The 22,609-nt window shown below is 47.4% G+C and overlaps 1 protein-coding gene across 2 annotated transcripts in view; it reads right to left on the bottom strand.

Annotated features, from left to right (window-relative positions):
• Window positions 1-1,685: 1,685 nt before the first annotated feature.
• Tnr (tenascin R) overlaps window positions 1,686-22,609 on the bottom strand; it is a 72,675-nt gene continuing 51,751 nt past the window's right edge. For both annotated transcript variants that reach the window (XM_027934955.2, XM_027934956.2), the window contains 5 exons: window positions 12,613-12,764; window positions 11,161-11,257; window positions 7,314-7,475; window positions 3,164-3,327; window positions 1,686-2,310 (listed from right to left, as the gene is read on the bottom strand). In XM_027934955.2, coding sequence (XP_027790756.2) covers window positions 2,191-2,310; window positions 3,164-3,327; window positions 7,314-7,475; window positions 11,161-11,257; window positions 12,613-12,764 — 695 coding nt within the window. In that variant the 3' untranslated portion in view covers window positions 1,686-2,190. The remainder of the gene's footprint in view (window positions 2,311-3,163; window positions 3,328-7,313; window positions 7,476-11,160; window positions 11,258-12,612; window positions 12,765-22,609) is intronic.

Genomic DNA, 22,609 nt, shown 5'->3' with positions numbered 1-22,609 from the left:
GTTCCCGGCTCGGCTCTCAGACACAGTCCAGCCTTTTCCTTGGCGCGGTCTTCTCTGCAGCATGTGTGTGTGTGTGTGTGTGCGCGCGCGCGCGCGCGCGCCTTCTGACTTCTGAATCCCTCCCTCCTTCCCTTCCTCCTTACTTGTCTTCCTTCTTTCTGCCCTGCCCTCCCTCCACAGGGCTTCTGGCAGATTTCTATGACCTCACTGTGTTCACCAATCTCATGGATTTTCAGGCCCTCCACTAGCACTATTGACTGTGCAAACTGAAAGAGAAGTTGAATTTTTTCTAGTTTCTCATTCAACAGTCAAGGAAACTGAGGCCCAGAGACGTGAAACATCCTACCCAAAGTCGTGCAGCTAGCGACACGGCAAAGGAAGACCTGTCCCTTAGCTCTTGAGTTCTGTATCCAGTATGCCTCCCTCTCTCTGTGGTTGCCCTGCTCAGGCTGAATCTTATTAAATTGACACATTTATCTTGTTCCTTCTCTTAGTTTTGTGAAGCCCATGGTGAACTGAGAAATGAAAACACCACCTACATTTTTTTGGCCCCAGGTATGTCAACCCTGTCTACAGCCCGGTAGTGGACGAAGCCTTGTGGGAGCGCACAAAAGGGAGAGGCTACAGTAAATGTCAGGCTGACTTCATCCTCCTGACACCAGAAGGGACTGTCCCTTCGGGGTCATCAGAACATGGTCAGAGTGTGGATATTTCTATCAGAAAGTTGCTAGATCTCAGGCTCGTCCAGTAACTGGTTGGCAAAGGTACACAATACCTGTGTTTGACAAAGTGGCCCTGCCCAGGACAGAATGGGACCTCAGGAATGGGAGAGGAAAGGTAGAAGGCAGCCCTGGATGGGACACAGACTTGTCCAGGGAAGGTGGCGGCTGGCATTTGATGTCGAGGGGAAGTAGAGAGGCCACAGCTTCTAGCGCCTCCAGCTCTCTCGGGTTAAAACTCTGGCCACTGGTGGAGGCAGCCCCTCTCATCCCAGAAACAGGCCCATCCGCCCTTCCCACCTTGAGATTTCTCAATGCTGTCTCCCCTGGTACCGCTCATTTATAACAAGGAAGACGGAGAAAGACTTCCCATGATCTCAACTCATCCAGGGGTCATTTCTGTTTCCCACAGGAAGAACATAAAATAAAATAAAGTTAAGTAAAATAAAACCTCCTAAAACAAACATTCTGCCTCCTCCCAGGACTCCCCGCCAGGGGATGAACGGCTGACGGGTCTTACAACTTCTTTTCCTGACTCTTATTGAGTCACCTGTACCAAGGAGAGCTTGGCAGAAGACAGAAGTAAGGCCTTCTGTTGGCAAGTTTTTAAAAATGTCCATGACAACTCAGACTGGAAATGGAGAAAACGAGCTGGGCATAGGCCGTGTTTCCCGTTGAACCTGTTGTCTCCCGATGCCCGACCCAGACTGCTGGAAACACAGCCATCTCTCCTTCCTGCCACCAAGCAACTATAGACTGGCTGCCCTGAGGTGGGGACAGTGGCTTGAGACTCCTGGGGACACAGCCACCACACCACCCAGGGCCAGGAGTGGGCAACGCCTTGGGAACTGATTCCAGATTAGCGGTGGGGTGGGTGGGACCTTGGGGTCTAAGGGGACTGCAGGTAGGGAAAGGGCTAAGCAACTGGGAAGAGGCCGCAGTGCTTAAAAAGTAAGAGTGGCAGAGAGGACGGTCTTCGGCCCATTCTGAAGGACTCCGGCCCTCCGGTCAGGGTGTGGCGGGGTTCTGCCCTCTGAAGGGGAGTTGGTGGCCAAGCTCCCTGGCTGAGGCTGCTTCTCTGGGCCGGTGGAAGGCCATGGCCAGACCAAGGCTACCTGGAAGGTAGAGGCATCTCAGGAGCAGGGTCGAACAAGAAGGCCCGCGTCACTGCAGCAACCCGCACTCCACGAGGGGCCTTCAAAGTGTCTTTCAAGCAAACTTCCCACATTTCCTCCTTGTTGGGAGAGGAGGGGAAGGTCGGGGATGACTGGTGAGGAGGGCCAGTGCAGACGGAGCTGGGGTCAGGCTCCCAGGCAGCAGAAACTAGGAGCGGTGGCAGTCACTGATTCCTGCTACGCCCGGCCTCCTCCGAGTACTCTGAATATGTCGCAAAGCACATCATTATGACCCTCCCCCCTTGTGGCATATTACAAAATACAAACAAATGACAGGAAGATCAACTGCCCACTGTTTAGAACCGCAGGGCCCGCCGCTTCCTCCCCGCGGTGAGACGGTGGTTGTAGGGCCGCATCTTCATTTCCACGAAGGGGATGGAGAACTCGTGGCCTTTCCAGTGGTACCAGTTGATCCCCTGGGCATGCGAAAGAGAAGCATGTCAGGTCACCCTTCCCTTGATGAAAAGAAAGGGGTACAGGGGGCCCAAGTTGTGGATCTAGCTGTAGCTTTGTGGCTGAGTTGCCAATAAAGCCAGAGCGGACTCTCTATCCACTTTCCCTTTCTACCTGCCGGTGGCCTGGCCTTCCCTGGGAACATGTTGCAGGTGATTCCTTATCGCCGGCTTGACATTTTGGCTTTCAGGAGTTGCATGCATGAGTCGATGGTGGTGAATTTTAAAATCCTGAGCGTGTGCAGGCATTTTGAAGACAGTAGCAGACTGCTTGCTCCTGAAGGGAGGCTGGGGGTTTCCACCTGGGATGGCTAACCATCTGGGTTTGCCAGGAACCAAGGGGTTTCCTTCCGTGTGGCCTCTCGGTGTCCACCTGGGAAGTCCTAGTTGGCTCAGCTGTCCCCCCCCACCCAGCTCCATCAGGGCATACGCAGTCTTTGGCGGAAATACCAGCTTACTCTGGTATTTCTGATCTCTCCCTTCCTGGGCCTCCTCTTAGGATGCAGTTGAGCCTGTGAAGTCGTCCCCAGAACTGGCAAGCTCCCTCCACAAGGAAATGGAGTGGGAGCCGTCTGCTGCTCAGGCCTCTGGGGGTGCCACTCCTGGGTGTGGGTTCCCCTCCTCCCCCCGGCTCCTGCCCTGCCTGTCTCTACCCCACTCAGCGTTACTGTTCTCTTTATGGCAGTTCTTTCTCAAGACTCTTCCGTGTCTCTTTTTCATCAGGAAGTGCTGGACTCACGTGGGCATTTAAGACAGAGCTGAGGGCCGTGGGTTCCAGGCTCTGGGCCACCTCTAACCACGGCGGAGCAGTACCCACCTGACTGTGCCTGGACTCCCCGTACTTCCCGTTGAGGTTGGTCCGGTGGCAGTTCTTATACCACCAAGCTCCCTTGTACGACATGGCGCAGTTGGTAACAGCCACGTCATTGTCTCGGTCCTCTGTGGAGAACGGGCGTCCCTGGTGATAGCTGAGGGAGTCCCCTGCAAGGAAGAACACCACGAGGCTGTCCCATTTGTCTCTCTCGACAGTGGCTAGGACATCTGACCCGCTCCCAGGAGAGCTGGCCCCCACCTGTGGAACCCTCATGTACCTTCCGCTCTGTCCCTCCCCTGGCTTGGCTAAGCTCTCCCCGTCACTTGACCCCAGGGTGGCGACTGCCGTGCTGCCCTCGCCAGCCCATTTCCTTGTCCCCTGGCCTTTTGCTGAGAACTCCATCCACACAACCCCTCACCACACCCCGTCTGCTGCCTCCAGGCACCGGGACACTACAGTGATGAGCCGTGCTGACTGGACCTTTCTGGGTCTTCCTTGTGTAGGTTTAGCCTGGCTTTTGCCAGACACCAGCCCTGATCAGACCACGCCCCAAACCCATGTTCAGAACTTGGTGCTGCAAGAACTTGCAAACCAGAGTTGCATCTACAGGAAACAGGGGGATGGAAAAACCAGGACTGTGTCAAAGGACAGGAGGGTGGGGCCAGGGGCTGTATCTTGGAAATGTCAGACTCATCAGGGTCCATGATCACCTTTGTCAAATATCTGATGGATTATTGAGAAAAAGAAACATTCAACAGTTTTGTGAGGAAGTATATGGACTAAAGAGGCATGTTTGGTTGACCATAGGGGAGAAATTCTCTAAATATCTGAGCTGTTCACAAGATCTTAGAGCTGTGGTGAGATTTCTGTTCTCAGGTGCATGGGGGCTGGGTGAGCTCTTGTTGGGGACATTGTGCAGGGGGCTTATGTGAACTGAAGGTTTGAGGGAGGGGGTCAGATTGTCATTTGTGTGTAATGGTTGGGAGGATTTGGAGGAGGATTTGTGGCTGGGCTGTTGAGAGGGGGACTCATGCAGTTGATGGAGTTAAAATGACCTTAGCTGCATCCGGAGCTGATTTTTGCTGTGAGGCTGGGTTCTGATCCTGTGGCTTCTGAGTTGTGCCCACAGTGTCTGCTCACTGCCCCCAGAGCATCCCACCACAGCCGGGTTCTTGGCCAGTGGATCTTCATTTTACAGGGAAGCTGACCTCAGGGGCTGGGGGAGTCCCTAAAGCCACATGTCATTTTCTCTATTCTGTCCACTTCAGCATCTCCAAGGGTTTTTATTTGTTTATTTATTTCATTTGTTTGTTTGTTTGTTTTTTGCAATGCTGGGGATTGAAGCCAGGACTTTGTGCATGCTGGGCAAGTTCTTCACTACTGGGCTACACTTCTAACCCAGGATTCAGATTTTGCCTCATCTGCAGCTAATCCCACCACCTATAACTTTATTCTTTGTCATCTCTTCCCAATCCTGGAGAAGGCAGAAAAGTCTTCTTCCTGTTTTCCTTCTGTTTTTTAGCATTTCTCATGTCCTCTTTTCCTAAGTCACACCATATCCTTTGTCTTAAACATGCTTGGGCCAATCCTCCTGTCTTGTGACCCTTTCTTTAGTGCTGACTTGGCTGTGTATCTCCACCCTTGTCACCATCTTAGCCTGATTATCCCTTTGCAGCCTAGAAGTCACCCCGTTACTCCCCTGGACCATTCTCTCCAGTGTCTGCTCTGATGCTGCCTGCCACTCTCTTAGACGTGCTCCTGATGTTGGTCTTTACATTCTCCACAAATCTGCCTCCTCTCCCCGTTTCTGCTTCACGCATCATCTCACGTATCGGGACATGAGCTAAGTCTTGGCGCCTCTCTCCTGACCCACTGTTAGACTGACACCTTTCTCTCAGCCCCAACATGAGCCAGGCCTCCCATCACCTCCTATGAATTAGGTTTTGTGCAGCAGCCACTAGTGACTCTCTGTTTTTTGCTCAAATTTCCATTATCCTGTGTAGGGCTCATCCAGTGACCTTCCTAGAACCACACTGCTGTCACATCTTCAGGACTTACAGGGGCTCCCCGCTGGCCACAGGCTAAGACTCAATCTGCTCCTTCAGTGTAGGGGCGGTGGAGGCTCAGGCTCCCCTCCTTCACCAATTTCTTTCTATTCCTTATGAACTTCGCTCTGCCCCGTGGCCCACCGCAGCCTCCCCCTCCACGTTAGCTTCTCCTTCCATGGCTTCTCATCCAGGGGCGCTTTCCTGACCATGGATAACTCTTTCAAAATGCCGCAGCCATCAGAAGCCTTCCTCAACTGCCTCTCTGAGCCCCCCTTAAATAGGAAGGGGGCGCCCTTCATGGTGTGGTGAGTAACTTCCTAGTTGTTTCTTTTTTTTAGTTGGCTGTTTAGTTCTTGTGGAGGCCATGTCCTATGCTTCCTTTGAGTATCTGCAACGTTTAGGAGTTGTGCAACACCCTCTTATGGATTCACTCGGAATCTGGAATCCTCCGTTCTTACCCAAGTGGAGCCCCACCTAGACACTGGCAAGTTAGTACCTTGAGAAAAGGGCTGAACTTGGAGCCTCAGCACAGCTTGTTGCCATTAGGACCAGTAGAATCGAGCAACATCAAGGGGATGAGCAATGTTAGAAAATGCCAGAAAGAAGGGGCGGGGCCTCTCCTCCCGGAAAGCTGCTTGGTCCAGGAGGAACCTGCCTGTGGAGCTGCCTAGATGGAGCAGTTGCAGGGAGCCAGGATTTCCTCTTTGCAAGGCAAAGAATGAGTCATATTCAATTTACAACAACCAGCAGAGCTATGGCAGGATTTGCCTCTGACACAGAGAGTCGGAGGGAACCCACCGGTTCTATCCTACGGGGGGCCCAGCAGGGAGACAGGGCTGGCCAGAGGCAGCAGGGGCTGGCCCCAGCTAGGCAGGTGAAGCCCAGGCTTGCAGAAGAGGAGCGAGGAAGGGGGCACAGGCACAGAAGTGGAAGGGCTTGCCGTTCTTCCTCCGGGGGATTAGAATGGCTTTCCTACAGGCGCAGCTCTAATCCTAGGGCGTGAACAGCATCTGGTTATTTTTGAAATGATTTAGTCTGACATTTTGTTTGATATGTCCATCTCAATGGCTATTTTATGCTCAAAGTGTGGCAAATTAGACCTTTGGCTGGGCTTGTCTGACAGCCATTGCGAATGATCTCAGATAGGAACAGCAACAATAAGAAAGTGCGTCTTCTCTTTGGAGTTATAATACCTGGCTGAAGACAGAAGTAATTGAGCTGATGCAGTAATTGGAAGGGCAACGCCTTGATGCTCTTCTTAATTCTAAGAGGCATAAAAAATGTTGCTAAAATTAAACACCAACGCTTAGCCCTGAAATTGGAGTTAATGAGAGCCAGTAACTCCCTGTCCCAGACAGTAGAATATCTGGCACGACAGGCTTTATGAAATATGTTATAACAGGAAATAAGGAACAGACTGGCAGAGCCTGAGAAGCAGACTGATGCTGTGTCTTGATCGAACTATTAATGCCACAGAGCTCCCGGAGCGGGTTTGTCTGCTTGGTAGAAATGCCATAAAAATCTACCTGGAAAACCTGATGGTGCATGTGGCTCTCTTGGAGGAAGGAAAGCAATGTTCATGGCCAACGAGGAACACTTAGGGACCGTCCTTCGCTCCTTGATGGGATGAGAGGGCATCTCAGGGAGTGAGGGGATCTGTATTATTTTCATTACTCAAAGGTTGTCTTAGGTCACTGCAGGGGAGATCCTACCCAGGTGAGAGCTGCTTCCGCTGTCTCTGGGTAAGAGTCCACACAGGCTAACCTAGCTAAGGAAAGCAAGCCTTCCCTCTCACACTGCACTTCTTAACTAAAAACTTTTTAAAGGCACTTTCATGACATTTACTGATTTTTTTTTTCCTGTCTACACTGTGAAGTAGGACGGACATCTTATGATTTTCCAGATGAGGAAACCAAAGTCCTGATAAATTGGTTTCAGGTCACCAGAGGGGCCAGGGCTGAGACCAGAGCCAGCGACTCTCGCGGTCCAGCCGTCCTCCCTGGCTACAGAGAGCTCTGTGGGTGGTGCTCCTCCCCCATGCGGCTCAGGTCTAGGTCACTGGGGCCTTCCTGCTGCATGCCCAGCGCCCCTGGGGCCACAGGTACCTGCAGTGCCATTGTAGCTTCCGATGCGGAGTTTGTACAGGCTCCTGCCGTCCTCCACGGAGAACTTGTCGTAGTAGGCGAAGGCCGCCTCCTGTCCGTCTCGCATATCCACACGCAGCTCGTAGCGGCCCTGGGACGTGATCCTGTGTATGTTGTCCAGCCCTGTGCAGAAGAGCAGACAGTGCCCTGAGCCAGGGCCTCAGGCAGCTTTGGAAGTGGAAGGGAAATGTGACTTTGACCCTGACACAGACGGTGCAGGGAAGACAAGGGCATGCAGGTTGCTTCTGCCCTCAGCGCTTCTCGAGCTGTTATCCAATAGTCCCCGCTGGATTACTTTCCCTGTAAAGAGGCCAGCCCAGTGCTGCTGACGAGGGCCACCAGGCAGCACAGGGTGCTGACCCCCAGTGCTGACCCCATAACTGACACACCCGAAGCCTCAGGTCTCCTGGCCTGTCCCTTGCCCTCTTCTATGCCAAGTCATGGTATGGAAAGAAAAGGACAGGCGGCATTGCAGGCCGGGAAGCCTGTGGCATGGGCGGCAGGAAGCAGGAGGTAGCATCGCTCATCAGAGGAATTCTGGAGCGTCCCAGGGGTCCCAACGTCCTCATATGTCCTGTAGTCTGCAGAGGGGGCTCTATCCATCTTTCATCACACTGGCCCTTCTCTGTCTGCCTCCAGGCCTCTGGGGATCACCAGACCCAGGTCAGGGAGTACAGGTAGCACCTGACTTAACAGTGACTCATCGTACCATCTCCTGACTTTACAGTGGGGTGAACGTTGTATGCATCCAGTGGAAACTGTGCTTTCGGTTTGGGTCTCTAGTGCTCTGCTGTGAGTATTCTCTCTCTTTCGATGCTGGGCCACAGTGCTCAGCTGCCACCAGCTGATCCCAATGGGAAATGATATGTGCTCTGCTCTGTACTGTGTCGTTAAGCTGGGGTGTTGGGTAGAGCAGATGCATTTCCCACCGGACAATATTTTCAACTCATGATGAATTTATCTGGATTTAACCCCCATCATAAGTTCAGGAGCATCTGTCTTGCTCTCTGTCTCTGTTCCCTTCTCTCTGCTCTACCTGCTATATCTTGCATGGCTGTCTCTTTGCTGGTCTCCTGGCCAGTTCCCCCCCCCCACACACACATGCTATCTCCTTGGCCTCTAAGTACGCCAGACCTCGGGCTCATGTATTCTTGGAAGGTGCAAAGCCCTGCAAGCTCAGAGCTTGGGTGGAGTCCAGGTCCCACATGGTGATATCTTCTCAGAGATATTTTCTTGTCCACTTGCCCCAGGATGGTCTGATTTTGACCTCTCTGCCTGAACATTTGACGCCTTGCCCTGCCTTGCTGGTGACCTCCGAGTTCTGATTTCTATCTGCGAACTGAACTGGGCTCTTCTTGCTTTGCTGGGACATCTGATAGCTATCTGAGTGTGCCATGATTTAGAATCAAAGAATTGCAGCGGTGGAGGGAATTAGAACTTACTCCAGCCGACCTCTTTGTTTTGTGGAAGGGAAAGCTTAAGTCCAGAGAGGTGAAATGATTGACTGAAGGTCACCCACATCTTTTGGCTTCTTTATCCTGTTTGGGATTTAAAGCTTTACATCGATTGCAAGTGGAAGGCTCTTTGACTGGTGTTTGCTGAGTCACTGACCCACAGTCCCCAAATAAACGTTTCCTCCCTTAAAATAGTTCTGGTCACATCTTTAACCACAGCAGCAAAAAAGCTGACTCAAACAGGCATGAAATAACCTTGACCTTTAGGGGAAAGGTATTTCCAAATTCTCTCAGTCCTTCTTCAGAGTTGAAGGAGGAGCCCTGACCCTGAACCTGACCTTGACCCTGGCCTCAATTCCCAGTCCCAGTTTGGTTCTAGCATTTTGTGGTTTAACACCCAACACTTTCCCATCTCCATTTTCACACCACCACCAGCAACCACAGCGGGCCCAAAGTCCCTGGGTGGAACTCTCAGTTAACAGTATTGCTTTCTTTTCTTTGCATTTATTTTTGAGGCTTCCTTTTACTTATAACACATGATAACCAGATTTCCTTTTTTGGCAACGCTGTAAAGTTTTTTTTTTTTTAACAAATAGATTTAACCAAATAAAAAAGTGATACATAGAAAATTTGAGTTCCTGATACTTTATATATTTCACAGATTTGACAAAAACCCAGGAAACTGGTTTGGCTTAGGCCTGGGAAACGTAAGTCCTATCTGCTTATGGATACACTGATTCATGCGCATCAGGATTGCCTCCCAAGTATTTGCAAATGCTTTCAAGGTCTGTGTATTTTGGCCAGGTGCAGTGGTGCACACCTGTAATCCCAACAACTCTGGAGACTGAGGCAGGAGGATCACAAGTTTGAGGCCAGCCTCAGCAACTTGGTGTGGCCCTGTCTCAAAAAATAAAAAGGGCTAGGGATTTTTCTCAGTGGTAGGGTACCAGGGGTTCAATCTCTGATATCACAAAAAGGTAAGCACATTTTCCTATTTGACTTTTTTCTCAATTTGTTTATATGGTTTTTACCTTTTTTATTACCTACATTGGCAAGCACAGATTTAGCTATCTGATATTCGCTAAATGGTTATCACTGATGATTGACATCTGTACTGTGGGCACCTACTATCCCCAGGCATGGCTACAGGCAATGGCATTGGAAGATGGGTATGGGGTGGGTGCAGGGGTGGGCCCAGCCCAGAGCAATGCTTATACAGTACAGTCAAGAGGGCAGAAAGGGATAGGGATGTTGTGATTTGGGTCACAACAGAGAGAGGAGAGCCAGTTCTTCCACAGGTGACAGGTGAGGAAATGGTCAGGACAGGTCCTATGGAGGAAGGGGTGCTTAGCTGGACTTTGCATATAGGTGGCTGGACACCCGAGTGCCTGCGGGGAGAAGTGGCTGAGAGTGTTCTTACAGAGGCATCTCAGTGGTTCTGAGAGCAATCTGGAGTTTGGAGTTGGCCAGAAACACAGTGTGATAGGCAGGGGTGGTTGGAGAGGCCTTGTTCTGTGGGGGAGCTGTTTGCCCCTCCTCTGGGTGTGAGGGGGAGTCACTGTAAAGGGTTCACGGAGGGCTTGACCTTGCTCAGACATGGGAGTGAGGAAGATCATTCGGAGGCTCTGTGGGCAATGGGGAGGCCCGGGAGTTCAGGGGCTGCTACCTGGACATCTGGGGCAGATGGTGAGGCTTGGATGAGATGGCGCAGGGGAGGAAGAGAGGAGACCACCAATATGGAACTTGATTCTCTGCCTTCTCCTCTGCCGGCCTTTCTCAGTCGCTATGGAAATCTAACCAGGTGGGAGATGTGGGCATCATGAACAGACACTGGGTCCCCTGCCTGGCTCCAGTGTTTCTGCACCTTCTCAGGCTGGCCCAGCTCTCCATCTAAACCTCCTGTTGCGTCAGACCTCCAAGAAACTGCCGCTCACCTCTAATGGCACTTTCATCTTTTCCTTCTCCTTCCCAGTCAGGCAATGACATGCTCCAAGGAACCAAGCAGAGCGACCGGCCTCATTTCCCTGGCCAGCCCGCCCCTTGCTCCCGGTGCCCCTTCCCCTGCCTAGCAGTTCCTTCCCTTTGTAGCTGCCTTATGTCGAGACCCATCAGCATAAGAGACTATTAATGAGGATGGGAAGAGACGGAGCAAAGAGGAAAACACCACAATAAGATAAAACAGATCAATAGTGCAGCCAAACAGGGCAGGGGGTTCTGAAAGCAATCCGCAAGCTGTCAGCTGCTCAGCAGACAGCAGACACGGGATCCGGATGATTCCAGATGGACGCAGAAAGGAGAGAGCTGCACCAAAAGCCAGAGCAGCACACCAGGGAAAAGCGGGAAGCAGGCGTTACCTAGCCAAAACTCGTCCTCCAGGCTCCCGAAACCCACGCGGTAGTCCGCCCACTTCCGGAAAAAATCAGTTTGGCCATTCTGCCGCCTCTGGAATACCTGTGAAGATCAAGGGGAACGCGAGAGGGGGGAGATGATCAGGAAAAGCGACTGCGAATAAAATTGAATAAATTGGTGCAACTGGGTCCCGTATGGGCAATGGCGAAGATGCCCAGATAAGGAAGGTTTCAGAACAGAGCTCAGGATCCACACTGCAGCTTTTGGAAGAAATGCTCACAACACTTCCTTGCAGCACAGAGGCCCCTGGTGACTAGGCTGTGAGGTGACATTGATGCCAATTTGCACCCCTTACCATGTAGAAAGGATTCAGGACACTTATCAAGCTCCCAAATAGTCAGGGGAAATAGGTCTGACTCTCAAATTAATCTTTTGTATCACAGAGTGTGGTAGAAAGCATTTCTCTCCACAGGAACAGAAGCAGCTTCAAATCATCTGGTAACTGTCATCGTCTTATTGCAGCCAAAGCAACTGCATATCATTCACATCCTGAGCTGTTTAAGTGCTAATTTCATTTAACCTCCAATACATCAGCCTCGGCTTCAATTTCCAATTATGCTTTAAGAAGGAGGCACAGATATGTCAGAAACATAAAAGAAAATGCCTCCCGAGAGTGGCTGTTAGGAGCATAGTCACCATTTCACTCTATTCCAAAACCACCCATTTTGCGCCCTGAGGATCTGGCACTGTGCGTCAGCAGTGCTGGTGAGGGAGGCGCAGAGGGTGGAGGGGAGGCCATTTCCATCTTGCACCAGGCAGCTACTGCTCCATCTGCACGGTGGCCTGTTTGGAGAGGTGGCCATGAGGGAGGCCCCCCCTTTCCTTCAGCTCTGTACCGGCCTGTTAGACGTCGGAGGGGGCCGTGACAGTAAGTGGTGCTCCCTGAGGGATTCTGGGAGAGAATCAGCCTCCGGAGATGGAGGAGGACAGGGAAGGTCCTTGGAGGTGGCCATTCCAGTTCTGTCCCTCATTTGCCCCCACCCCCCAGTGCGACCCTCCGAGAGAAGGGACCTCACTGCCTGGCCAGGGAGGCTCCTCTTACACAGAGGGGATCCTCCTTCGTGCTTTATTACAGCTGCAGCCCCCCTGCAGGCAGGTTCCTGGGCTCTGGCCACGACCCCTCTCCCCAGCACCCTCCTGCATGCGCTCTCCTTGCAGAAGGGACAGGAGGGAAGGCAGTCATCCTGGCCCTTCCTCAGGCCACGTCACTGCAGCCTGGATATGCTGATCCTCATCTCTGCCTGGCTAAATCTCCCACTGGGCTACTGAACACAACACGGAGGTGTGGGTGAAAGGATGGCCAGATGGATAGTGACGCTGGGCCAACAGAGGCTGAGCTAGGCAGATTGTGACACCAAGGACATCTGCATGCAAGGAGAGCAGCTGTGTGTACTTACGATCCAGCCACCGCCGTCTGTGGTCATGTCGCAGTACACCGGCAACTTCTGGCTCAGCTCCCCATTGAGGAAGATGGTGTACACTCCGCTCAGAGCGTCTCCGTTCATCAGATGTTGGGCACAGTCTTGAGGGTGAGAGAATACTCGGCCCCCTGCACAATAAAAGAGGCGATTTCCAGAAAAGATCCTTTCTCCCACTGTGTCCAAGAGCCCCAGGCCCCAGAAGGTTTCAAAGGACCTCAGGGTTGGAAGTTTATCCAGAGCTGTAAGAAATCTGCAGTGGATTTGAGCCGTGTGGGCACCGAGCTCCACATCATTTTGCCTTCCTCTTCTTCACCTGACACTGGATTCTTCTAGCAATAGATTTAAGGGATCTGAGGATGAAAGTGTTGGCTTCACTGTCTGGCTTCTCTATATACCTAGCTGTTTGGATGTCGGCAAATGGCCTGACTTCCTTGAGATCAAATTCTTCATCAGTAAAATGGGGGCAGTGAAGATCTCCCCCCCTTGTGGAGTGAAGACGTGTTAATGCAGTTGTTTGTGATCAGTTACTCAGGAGATTATCGCAGATGCACGAGCGCCAATAAATCACCATGGGGTCCACCTTTCAAAAGGGCAAAAGGGATCTAAGCAAAGCTTCCGTCATTTTCATAGCAGCCATTAAGGAATGCCCAAACAAGCTCAGCATTAGCAAGAAGATGGATATCTATTCCTTGCACAAAATAATCTCCTGATTGTACTAAACAAGCAAACGGCCATGTTTTACAGTTCAGTTTAAGTTTAAGGAGAGGGCAGGGAAAGTAAATTGCAGCTCATCTTTCAGAGAGAACAGCCCAATTTGTAGAACAATATCTAATTAGCTGAAAGAGAAGCTTAAATCATGTGTCTTAGAGAGTTTAGCTTCGGAACAAATTTTAGTGCTTAGCTGGCAAATCAAGAAGCCCACTGGAGGAGCCTTCTGGGTTGCAGGGGCTGACAGAGCAAGTTAAAGGCACAGATAGCCGTGCCAGGAAGGGTGGTTTGGGTGCTCTGTAAATACAGTGATCTTCTGGGCTAGTGATGGGCTTCCTCGAACTGTAGCAGCCCTGGAGAGGCTGGGGAGGGCTTCACAGGTCAGTTACTACAGTGCCTCCTAGTGGTAGAACTAGTACAGCACAGGTGTGACATCCTACCACCTGGAAAGTTAGATGGTAGGTAATAGACAGCATGTCTCAGAAGGAAGGTGACATAGCAACCTCACCCAAATCTCTGTCATCTAAAGCCCCATCTGAGATTATCAGGAAGATCATTAGGAAGACTGCTGAAGTTTGGTGGCCTGCATCAAGGCCCCTCTGGAGATGCACTCACACTCAGCACAAGGACTGGCTGCAGGTTACTGTCCAGCAGTGTGGACACTGTCACAGCACTGTTCAGGGCATCCCCACTACCTACTTCAGGTGTGGCCACACCAGGGAACAGCACTCCGTTTCTATAAGTTTAGCATGTGCTTTTCAAATTTCCATTTCGTTCTTGTGAGAAACTGGAGAGGAAGGCAGAGGAGTAAAATTGAGAGGCTCACTTTACAGACAAGGAAAGTGTGCTCCGAAGGATCGCATGGCTTACTCAGGCCACTCGAACGCAAGTTTTCAGACCCCAAGTAGAGCACTCTTTGGATGCTACTAAAACGGGAAGTAGAGCGGATGCTGTAATTGGCAGGAGCTCAACATCTCTCCACGCAGCAGAGGGTTCACAATCATATAAAACCTCAAAGTTTAAAGCTGCCTCAAAAGGTTCTATGCTCAAATTAAATCTTTACTCCTTAAAACTGATTTCCTTAATAGCTGCAGGAAACCTGTTAGTGTTCGTCTCTGGTGTGTCAGGTCTCAGAAGTTCTTGATCCCACCCATTTCTCAAGGCTACAGTTCCACTGCAGGGGACAGTTGCAAGTGGCTGCTGTCCCCTCTCCCTCTTGCCTTGGGAGCACTGCTATTGCTTTTAGGCTTTCAGGCTGTTCTTGACCTGGTCTCTGCAGCAACTGGCACGTCTGCCTTCCTCTCGCCCCTTATAACTCACTGACGGAATTTCTCATTTTAGAAGATCAACACACAATATTCTTGGCCTTCACCTTACACCTGCCTTATGCAATAATAGTCCTTTCCCATGAAGGACGGTTTCATCATTAAATCTCCTCCTCCTCCTCCTCCTCCTCCTCCTCCTCCTCCTCCTCCTCCTCCTCCTCCTCCTCCTCCTCCTCCTCCTCCTCCTCCTTCTTCTAATTTAACCTGGAGGTGCTTTACCACTGAGCCACATCTCCAGCCCTTTTTATTTTTCATTTTGAGACAAGGTCTCAGTAAGTTGTTTAGGAACTTGTTAGGTTGCTGAGGCTGGCTTTGAACTTGTGATCCTCCTGCTTCAGCTTCCTGAGTCACTGTGTTTACAGGTGTGTGCCACCATGCCTCTTTGGATTAGGTTTTTTCAAGTTTGAAAGAAGAATAAAATCTCTTTGCCCGTAGGTATATGCCCTGAGGGAGCTGGTCCCCAGATAAAAGTGTCCAAGGAATGACAAACTTTGGATGGGAAAAGGGCTCCAGATTGTGCCTCTGGAGAGGAAGCATAGACTGTGCTTTCTTTCTTCTGAGACCCCTGTGTTAAGTGGTTGGTGGAGGCACTTACCAAATACACGTGAGACTGATGCTTAGCTGCTGGGTGCACTTGCCTTACCCTGGACAAATTGCAAGGCCATTTGTTTGTTTATAGGTTCAATTTACTGTGATTTAGTCTGTGGCAATAGTAGAAAGACAATCAAAAAATGTTTTGCTTTTACAAACTGTCAGGAGCAGCAACCTGGGGTTTCCACATCCTGGGAACTTGGGGAGACACAGCTGTCTACAAAACCATCTCTCCAGCCCCATCCAGCCTTCCACACTGCCCATGTCTTGCTTTGTACTCACCAGTCTTTGATAAAATTGTTATTCCTTTTCACCGGATAAGAGAAACTTCATCAGTGGTTTCTCAAATTGAGAACTTCATTAAAATTCAGATTTTGTGTTCCATTACAGATCTACTAAAGCAGCATGTCAAGGGCTAGGTCCCGAATCAGTGTCTTTCCAAAGCTCCTTGATGAGCCTGAAGACAAGCTGGGTTTGAAATCCACTATTTAGGTTGTCCTTTTTCTTCTTCTCCTCGGAGAGGCCAAGAGGTGGAGTTGGTAAACACACAGGGTGCCTGGGGCCTGTCTCCCTGCCTAGATCTGGTAGACAAGGGGAGGAGTCCTCTTTGCCTCTCACCCTTTCCTTCCCATTCTCGTTCCCAGGTGGATGTGCCCCGAGTGGGCTGCTGGTCCCAAGATCTAGACTGGATATGGTGGGAAGGACAGGGGACCAGAGGCTCTGGTTAGCCTTGTGTTTGATCCTCATGTCCTGGATCCTACCCCTTCTTTCTGCTCAGGGTCGCTGGATCTTTGGTCAGCTAATAATTGAGAACATAATAATTCCCTGGTTCCATGAGCATGTTGCTGGGCCTTCACCCATTTTAGGAGACTGTCAGGGCCGATTTCCATCATTCCTGGCTCTCTGGATGCCACTCCATTGAGCAACATTAGAAATTCACCTTTAACCTCACATACATTATCCCGGCAATTTCTCTAAAGGTAGAAATTTTAGTACCAAGAGTGGATCTGGGAGACTTCTTCCCTTTGGCGCAATAACTTGAGCCTGGCCTGACAAAGAAATTTGTTTTTTTATTTTTAGCACAGGCTGTGGCGATGACCAAGTTGAGAGGAAGCAGTACCAAGCGGCCAGTCCGCTGACATGTCTCATGGTTAAGTGTTTCCAGATGTAATTGTGAGATCAACAGGACCAGGGCACTTGCCCGAAGAATTGCTCAGAAATTGGTTTGCGTTGGGCAGCAGACTGGGCTGAATGCTGAGTGGAAGCCACCATCTACGTGACGCACAGTGCAATCAGGTGGCCCCCGGCAGCGGGAGTGGAAGAGGAAGAGGAAGCTCTCTGTCCCTGACTTTACTCCTTTTGTGTCTTTGGTGCAGGCTTTAAGATGATCAGATTGAATAGCTGGGGACAGCACCTGCCGCTGCCCGCTCTTCTGGCCTCCTCTTCAGGACTGAAGCTGTGACATCAGTGTCTTCCCCTAGAGCAGCCTCAACAGGTTTCTCTGTAAATGCAGAATGAAGTGTGTGGCTCACCAGTTCTCCATCAAATTGTTATTCCTTTTCACCAGCAGCGAAGTGACCTCGTCGACCAGCACTTTGATTTTTTTCTCTAGAAGTGAGTTTGCGGTTGACTCTCACCTGGTCCCCTCATGTTAAAATTAATGACCCACATTTATCAAGTAGTTCGCTAGACTCTTGGGAGCAGCCAGAGACCATGGATGGGGCAAGGTGACCAGATCAGCCTGTGTGAACTGCATCTATTACCTTGGCCTTCTCGTGGCATCTTCCAACTCATTTACATGTTTATTCTCTTAAATAAGAAAATCCAACAAACATATAGGAAGTATGTCTTAGGTTGTAAATACTGGGCTACGAGATGGGAATGTAAAGAAAAGAGATGCAGTTCCGCCTTTCCAATTCTCACATTCTGGTGGGAGAAACAGATGTCCTCTGAGTCCTAAGCACTCTGGGATAGAGATCAGCATGGGGTGTGGTAGCAGAGCGTCAAGGTAGGCGTGCACTGAAGGCAGGGGCTGCAAAGGCTGGCATGGGGCAGGGCTTGCCAAGTGCCAATCAGAAAGGCTATCTGATGTCGACTCAGTCCCACGTTGGTGGAGGGGGTGCTCCAGGCCTATGGGAGTGCACAGCCCCCGGGGGAAACTGAAGATGCGGCAGGAGACAAAGCGCGAGGTGGGTTGGATGGATGAAGGGCACCAGGGACCAAGGACTGGGCAGGGGAGGTCAGCAGGGCAGACCATGCTGTGCAGGAGTTGAGCTCTCTGCAGAAGGCAACAGGTTGAAGAGTCTCTGATGAACTTTAAGGTTATTTTTAAGAAAGAGCATTCTTATGCAGTGCTGAGAAGCAATTACATGGGGTGAGACTGTATGGAGGACGCCGTTCAGAAGGGAGTGGTGGGAACCCGGGGGAGAGGGGGCAAAGCTTTTAAGGAGGTATTGGGAGTGGAGAATCAATTGAACAGCAGATGGCTTTGCCGAGTCCATCCTATGCTGAGCTGTTGAGAAAGGTCCAGAGCTCTGTGGGCCCCTTGCCTCCTACCCTCCAGCAAGTGGGGTAGGACTTCTGAATCTTCTCTTCAGAGTTCTGCTGAACGTGTCCTGACAGCGGAGGAATGTTCTGACATAGCTTGTCTTTTTCTTCGTATTCACTTACATCAGAAGATCCAGTTTCGTGGCAGATTAGGTTGATCACAGACTGGCTTTGCAAATGTGGCTCTGCTCTGTGGCTCCTCATGCCACATGGCCAGGAGAGGTGGGGTCATGGTGCTGCCTCTGGCTTCCCTAGGCTCCACTGGTGTCCATTCTCCTTTAACCAGAGTGATCTTTTCATAATGCAACGTGATCTTATCTCATCCCCTCTCTCTCTACCATGGTTTCTGCCTTCCAACTAGAGTAAAATTGAAAACCCTTACCAGGGCCTGGAAGGCCTGCATGCTCAGGCTAGTTAGATATATAAATCCTTGAGAGGATTATATGGCTCCCTTATGGTCACCAGAAGGGGAATTATAATTAGACGTTCTGAAAACATTTGGGACAATGTAATTTAAATGTCCAATGTCTATAATCTGAAATGGACAAGGTCAAATCCTCGATGTATGAGGTCCTTCTCTAACATTCATACTGTTGTCTTACGACTATCATAGGTCATATTTCTGTTCCACGTGAATTCACTGCCTTTCTAAAGGGGGATCCTGCATCCCTAACCTATTGACTAGTACAGACAACTCTATGCAAATAAATTTGACAATCTAGATGAAATGTCTTACAAATTACCATCTCCCAAAGGTCACTCAAGGTGAAATGGAATAACCAGAAGAGGATGGTGTTGACTTTGAAAATTTGGATTTGTAGTTCAAATCTCCACAAAAAGGCAGCTCCAGGCCCAGGTGTCATCACTGGTGACGACTACTTCATCAATTTTATATAATCTTTTTCAAGAAAATAGAAGAGGAAGAACATTTCCCAATTAATTCAGTAAGACCAGAATTATCCCCCACAAAACAAAACAAATCAACACCTTCCCCAAACCAGGCAGACCAAACAATACCAAAAAAAGAGAGGATGAACATAGTTGGAAGAAAGTTTTGCAGTTATCTTCTTGCTCTCTCTTCCGTAATGCCATACAGAAGTCATTACCTGTCCACTCACATGGATTTGGTCCTTCTCAACTATACACATGGCCAGTAAAAGGAGCCGAGAACCCCAAAGGAACATGATTCCACAGGACGGAATATTCACTCGTTGAAGAGTAGGATTCCCATGGAAGAAAGTCCACAGGCCACATGATGTTGATCTTCTGGTGCAGTTATTAGAACAGGATTTTAATTAAGCATGACAACTTTAAGAACATAAAGAAAGACATTAACAACATGAAGAAGAATAAGAAATCAACTTAAGCAGAAACGTTAGGTATGGACAACGTGATAATAATTTGTAGTAAGAATACAGTAGGTAAGAAGAAATGGGCTTTAAATACAGCTAAATACAACTATATGAACTGGAAGATCCAATCGAGGAGCTGTTTGAGAAGATAAAGGGGAGAAAAAAAGAGAAAGAAAACATTAAAAGAAAAATAAGTCAAGGGATTTGGAGGTTTTGGAGGACAGTTCATATTCTAACATCTAGGTAATAAGTGCCCTAGAAAGCCAATAAAAGCAGAGGAAATGCCTAAATAAGTAATGAAGATAAATGAGTCAGAGGTAAAGATAAAGCACCATAGATTTACAGGGCTCATAGAGTGTCAAATTGGAGATAAAATGATAAATGAACTCTAAGACATAGAATGAAATGTGCAACTGTCATAAAGAAAGAAAACCATTCTAAAACTTTCTAGAAGGAAAGATCAGCTCTCCCACAGAACAAAAATCTGATTGACATTAGACTTCTCAAAGGCAATGCTACATGTGAGAGGACGGTGGAAGAATATTTTAAAATATGTTGGAAGCAAATATTTGTGTCTAATATTTCTATATCTGATCAACTTGTAATTCAAACACGAAGGTCTGATTCCCGAACAACCTTCTTCAGGAATATTAGATTTCAGGGAATTTGCTTTACAAAACCAGTTATTGCAAACTTCGATTAAGTACACAAATTAGCAGTGACAAATTCTGGAGCCATGAAAAGTGAAGGTGATTAACTAGTTGGGGGAAATAGCTTATTTTTGTCTCTAATAAAATACTTTAATTATCAGGTGTGGTGGTGAATACCTGTAATCCCAGAGGCCCAGGAGGCTGAGGCAAGAGGACTGAGAGTTCAAATATAGCCTCAGCAACTTAGCGAGGCCCTAAGCAAGTTAGTTAGACCCTGTCTGAAAATAAAAATAAATAAATAAATAAATAAATAAATAAATAAATAAATAAAGGTTGGGGGTGTTGCTCAGTGGTTAAGTGCCCCTGGTTTCAACCCCTGTACCTCCCCCACCCCAAAAAAGGGGGTGGTAGTTTTAATCAAAGAATAGATAAGGAGAAAGTCTATCCATAGCAACCCAGAGCCAAAACCCCAAATCTAGACAGGGTTTGTGTGGGTGGAGGTGAAGTGGGTAGGAAGCTAGGAATCCAGAGGGATTTGAAAGTATGCCCAGGTAGAATTTTATATCAGATATACTCTGATGATGCACTCTAAAAATAAATAGTGGTAAATAGAAACATGAATGGGGTTGTTAGATCTAATACCTAATATATCACTGGGAAGACTGAGTAAGAAATAGAGGAGATGAAAAATTAAGACAAAGAGGGGAACATAGTGAGAGATGCAGTAAAGATTACAAAGTCTTTTGAAGAATTTTGTCTACTGAATTCTAAAACTCAGATGAAATGAGTAAATTTCAAGAAGCCTATAAAGGGTCAAAACTGGTGTGAGAAATCAAAAACTTGGGTATTTAATTTTTATTTATCTTATTTATCTACTGATATATTTGTTTTGGTACTGTGGATTGAACCCAGAGGCACTTAACCACTGAGGCACATCACAGACCTTTTTTATTTTTTATTTTGAGACAGAGTCTTTCTAAGTTGCTTAGGACCTCACTAAGTTGTGGAGGCTGGCTTTGAACTCATGACCTCCTGTGTCAGTCTCCGGAGTTGCTGGGATTCCAACTGTGCACCATCATGACTGGCTGGATAGATATTTAATTTTTAAAATGTGTAAGTGCAAAGTGGCAGTCAAATATTCTGTCCTAACAACTTATTAAAAGATGAAGAAGGAGAAGGAGGAAGGAGGGAGAAAGAAGAAGTAGAAGAAGATTGAAAGCTACTCAGTTATTTTATTGTATTTTTCAAGGCAGTTAGAGAAACATGGATTTCAAAATCCAATAAGATATAAAAAAAGATATAGGCTATTTTTTATGATTATAGATGTAAAAGGAAGCATAAAATATAGTAGCTTGCTAAATCTAAGAGTACAATGAAAACTCATATTCAGTCAATCTGAAAAACTATGAAAAAATTGTGTATGTTAGAATTCTGCTTAAAGAGAAATTTCAATGGTTGAGATTCCTGTATAGTTCTTTAGTAGATGAGAAATAACTGTATAAAAGTATAAATCTCAGAGCTATAAAATTTACCATTTGATAAAGTTAATTACAAAAGCTCTTAACTTGGAATAAAATACAATCCTCTACCTTGACAAATGTCTTAAACCTCAAATCTAAGCAAATAATGTTCTGGTTTATTTAATGTTAGCTGAGTATAGATTTTTATTATTTTAGAAAAATTAGCTTCTTTTTCATATAAAAGAAACTTCAAAAAGATTTAGCAAAGATTATGCAGCATGAAGCTTTAATTGAATTCTCCTTAAGTCAAGATTAACTAATACCATTGTTACTATTTAATGTAGTTTTGGAGGTCCTAGTTAATGTGATAAAGAAAAAAAACCAATAACAGATGTAAAGATTAGAAGTATAGAAATAAAACTGTCCTTATCTGTAGATGGCATAAATATCGACCTAAAAATGTTAACAGAAACAATAGATAATTAGAAGTAATGAGAGTTCAGTGAGATTGCTAGATAATGGATCAATATATAAAAATCAATATTTTTCCACATTAGCAATTACTAACTAGAAAATATTTTTAAAGAACTATTATCTCTGTTTATCTATAAATATTATTAAATATTATCTAAATTTATCTATAAAGTCACAAAGCAATACAAATCATAAACTGTTCAGAAATTGGCCAAGTACATAAAGAATGCAATAGGGAAATTTTTTAATTCTTGAAAACATAAGCATGCTTTGGATAAATGAAGATCTAATTTATGCATTTAGAAGGGATGACTTAGTATTATTACACTTGTCCGTCCTCCCCAAATTAATTCATAATTCATCATAGTTCCAATCTAAACTCAAGTTGAAACTCCTTTTGTAGAACTTCATAAACTAAATTTGATAAATAAGGTGACACCTGTGGAAAAATAAACACTATCAAATAGCAAAGTCAACCCTGAAAAGGAAAATTGTGTAAACTTGTTCCACCCTATATTAAGATATTAAGCTATAGATATAAAAAGACAATGGAGTGTTTGCAAAGGAACAGATAAATAGACCATAAAATAAAATAGGAAATTCAGAGATGACAAATTCGTGTATATATGGGAACTTAATATACAATAAAGAACCACAAATCAGTCCACTCAAAAGATGGGTCATTAGTAAGTATATCATGTTAGTAAAGCTGGTTCACTCTAGAAATAAAAATGAAACTGTATCCCTACTTAAGACCACATACAAAATAGACTGAATATAAAAGATAAATCTAGAAAGCAATTAGAGGAATACACTGAAAACTTCTTAAGACTCCCAAAGCTCAAACATTAATTGCTAATCCTATC

This window comes from Marmota flaviventris, chromosome 12 (assembly GCF_047511675.1).
Source record: "Marmota flaviventris isolate mMarFla1 chromosome 12, mMarFla1.hap1, whole genome shotgun sequence".
NCBI lineage: Eukaryota > Metazoa > Chordata > Mammalia > Rodentia > Sciuridae > Marmota > Marmota flaviventris.
This window is presented reverse-complemented; position numbering and strand designations above follow the sequence as displayed.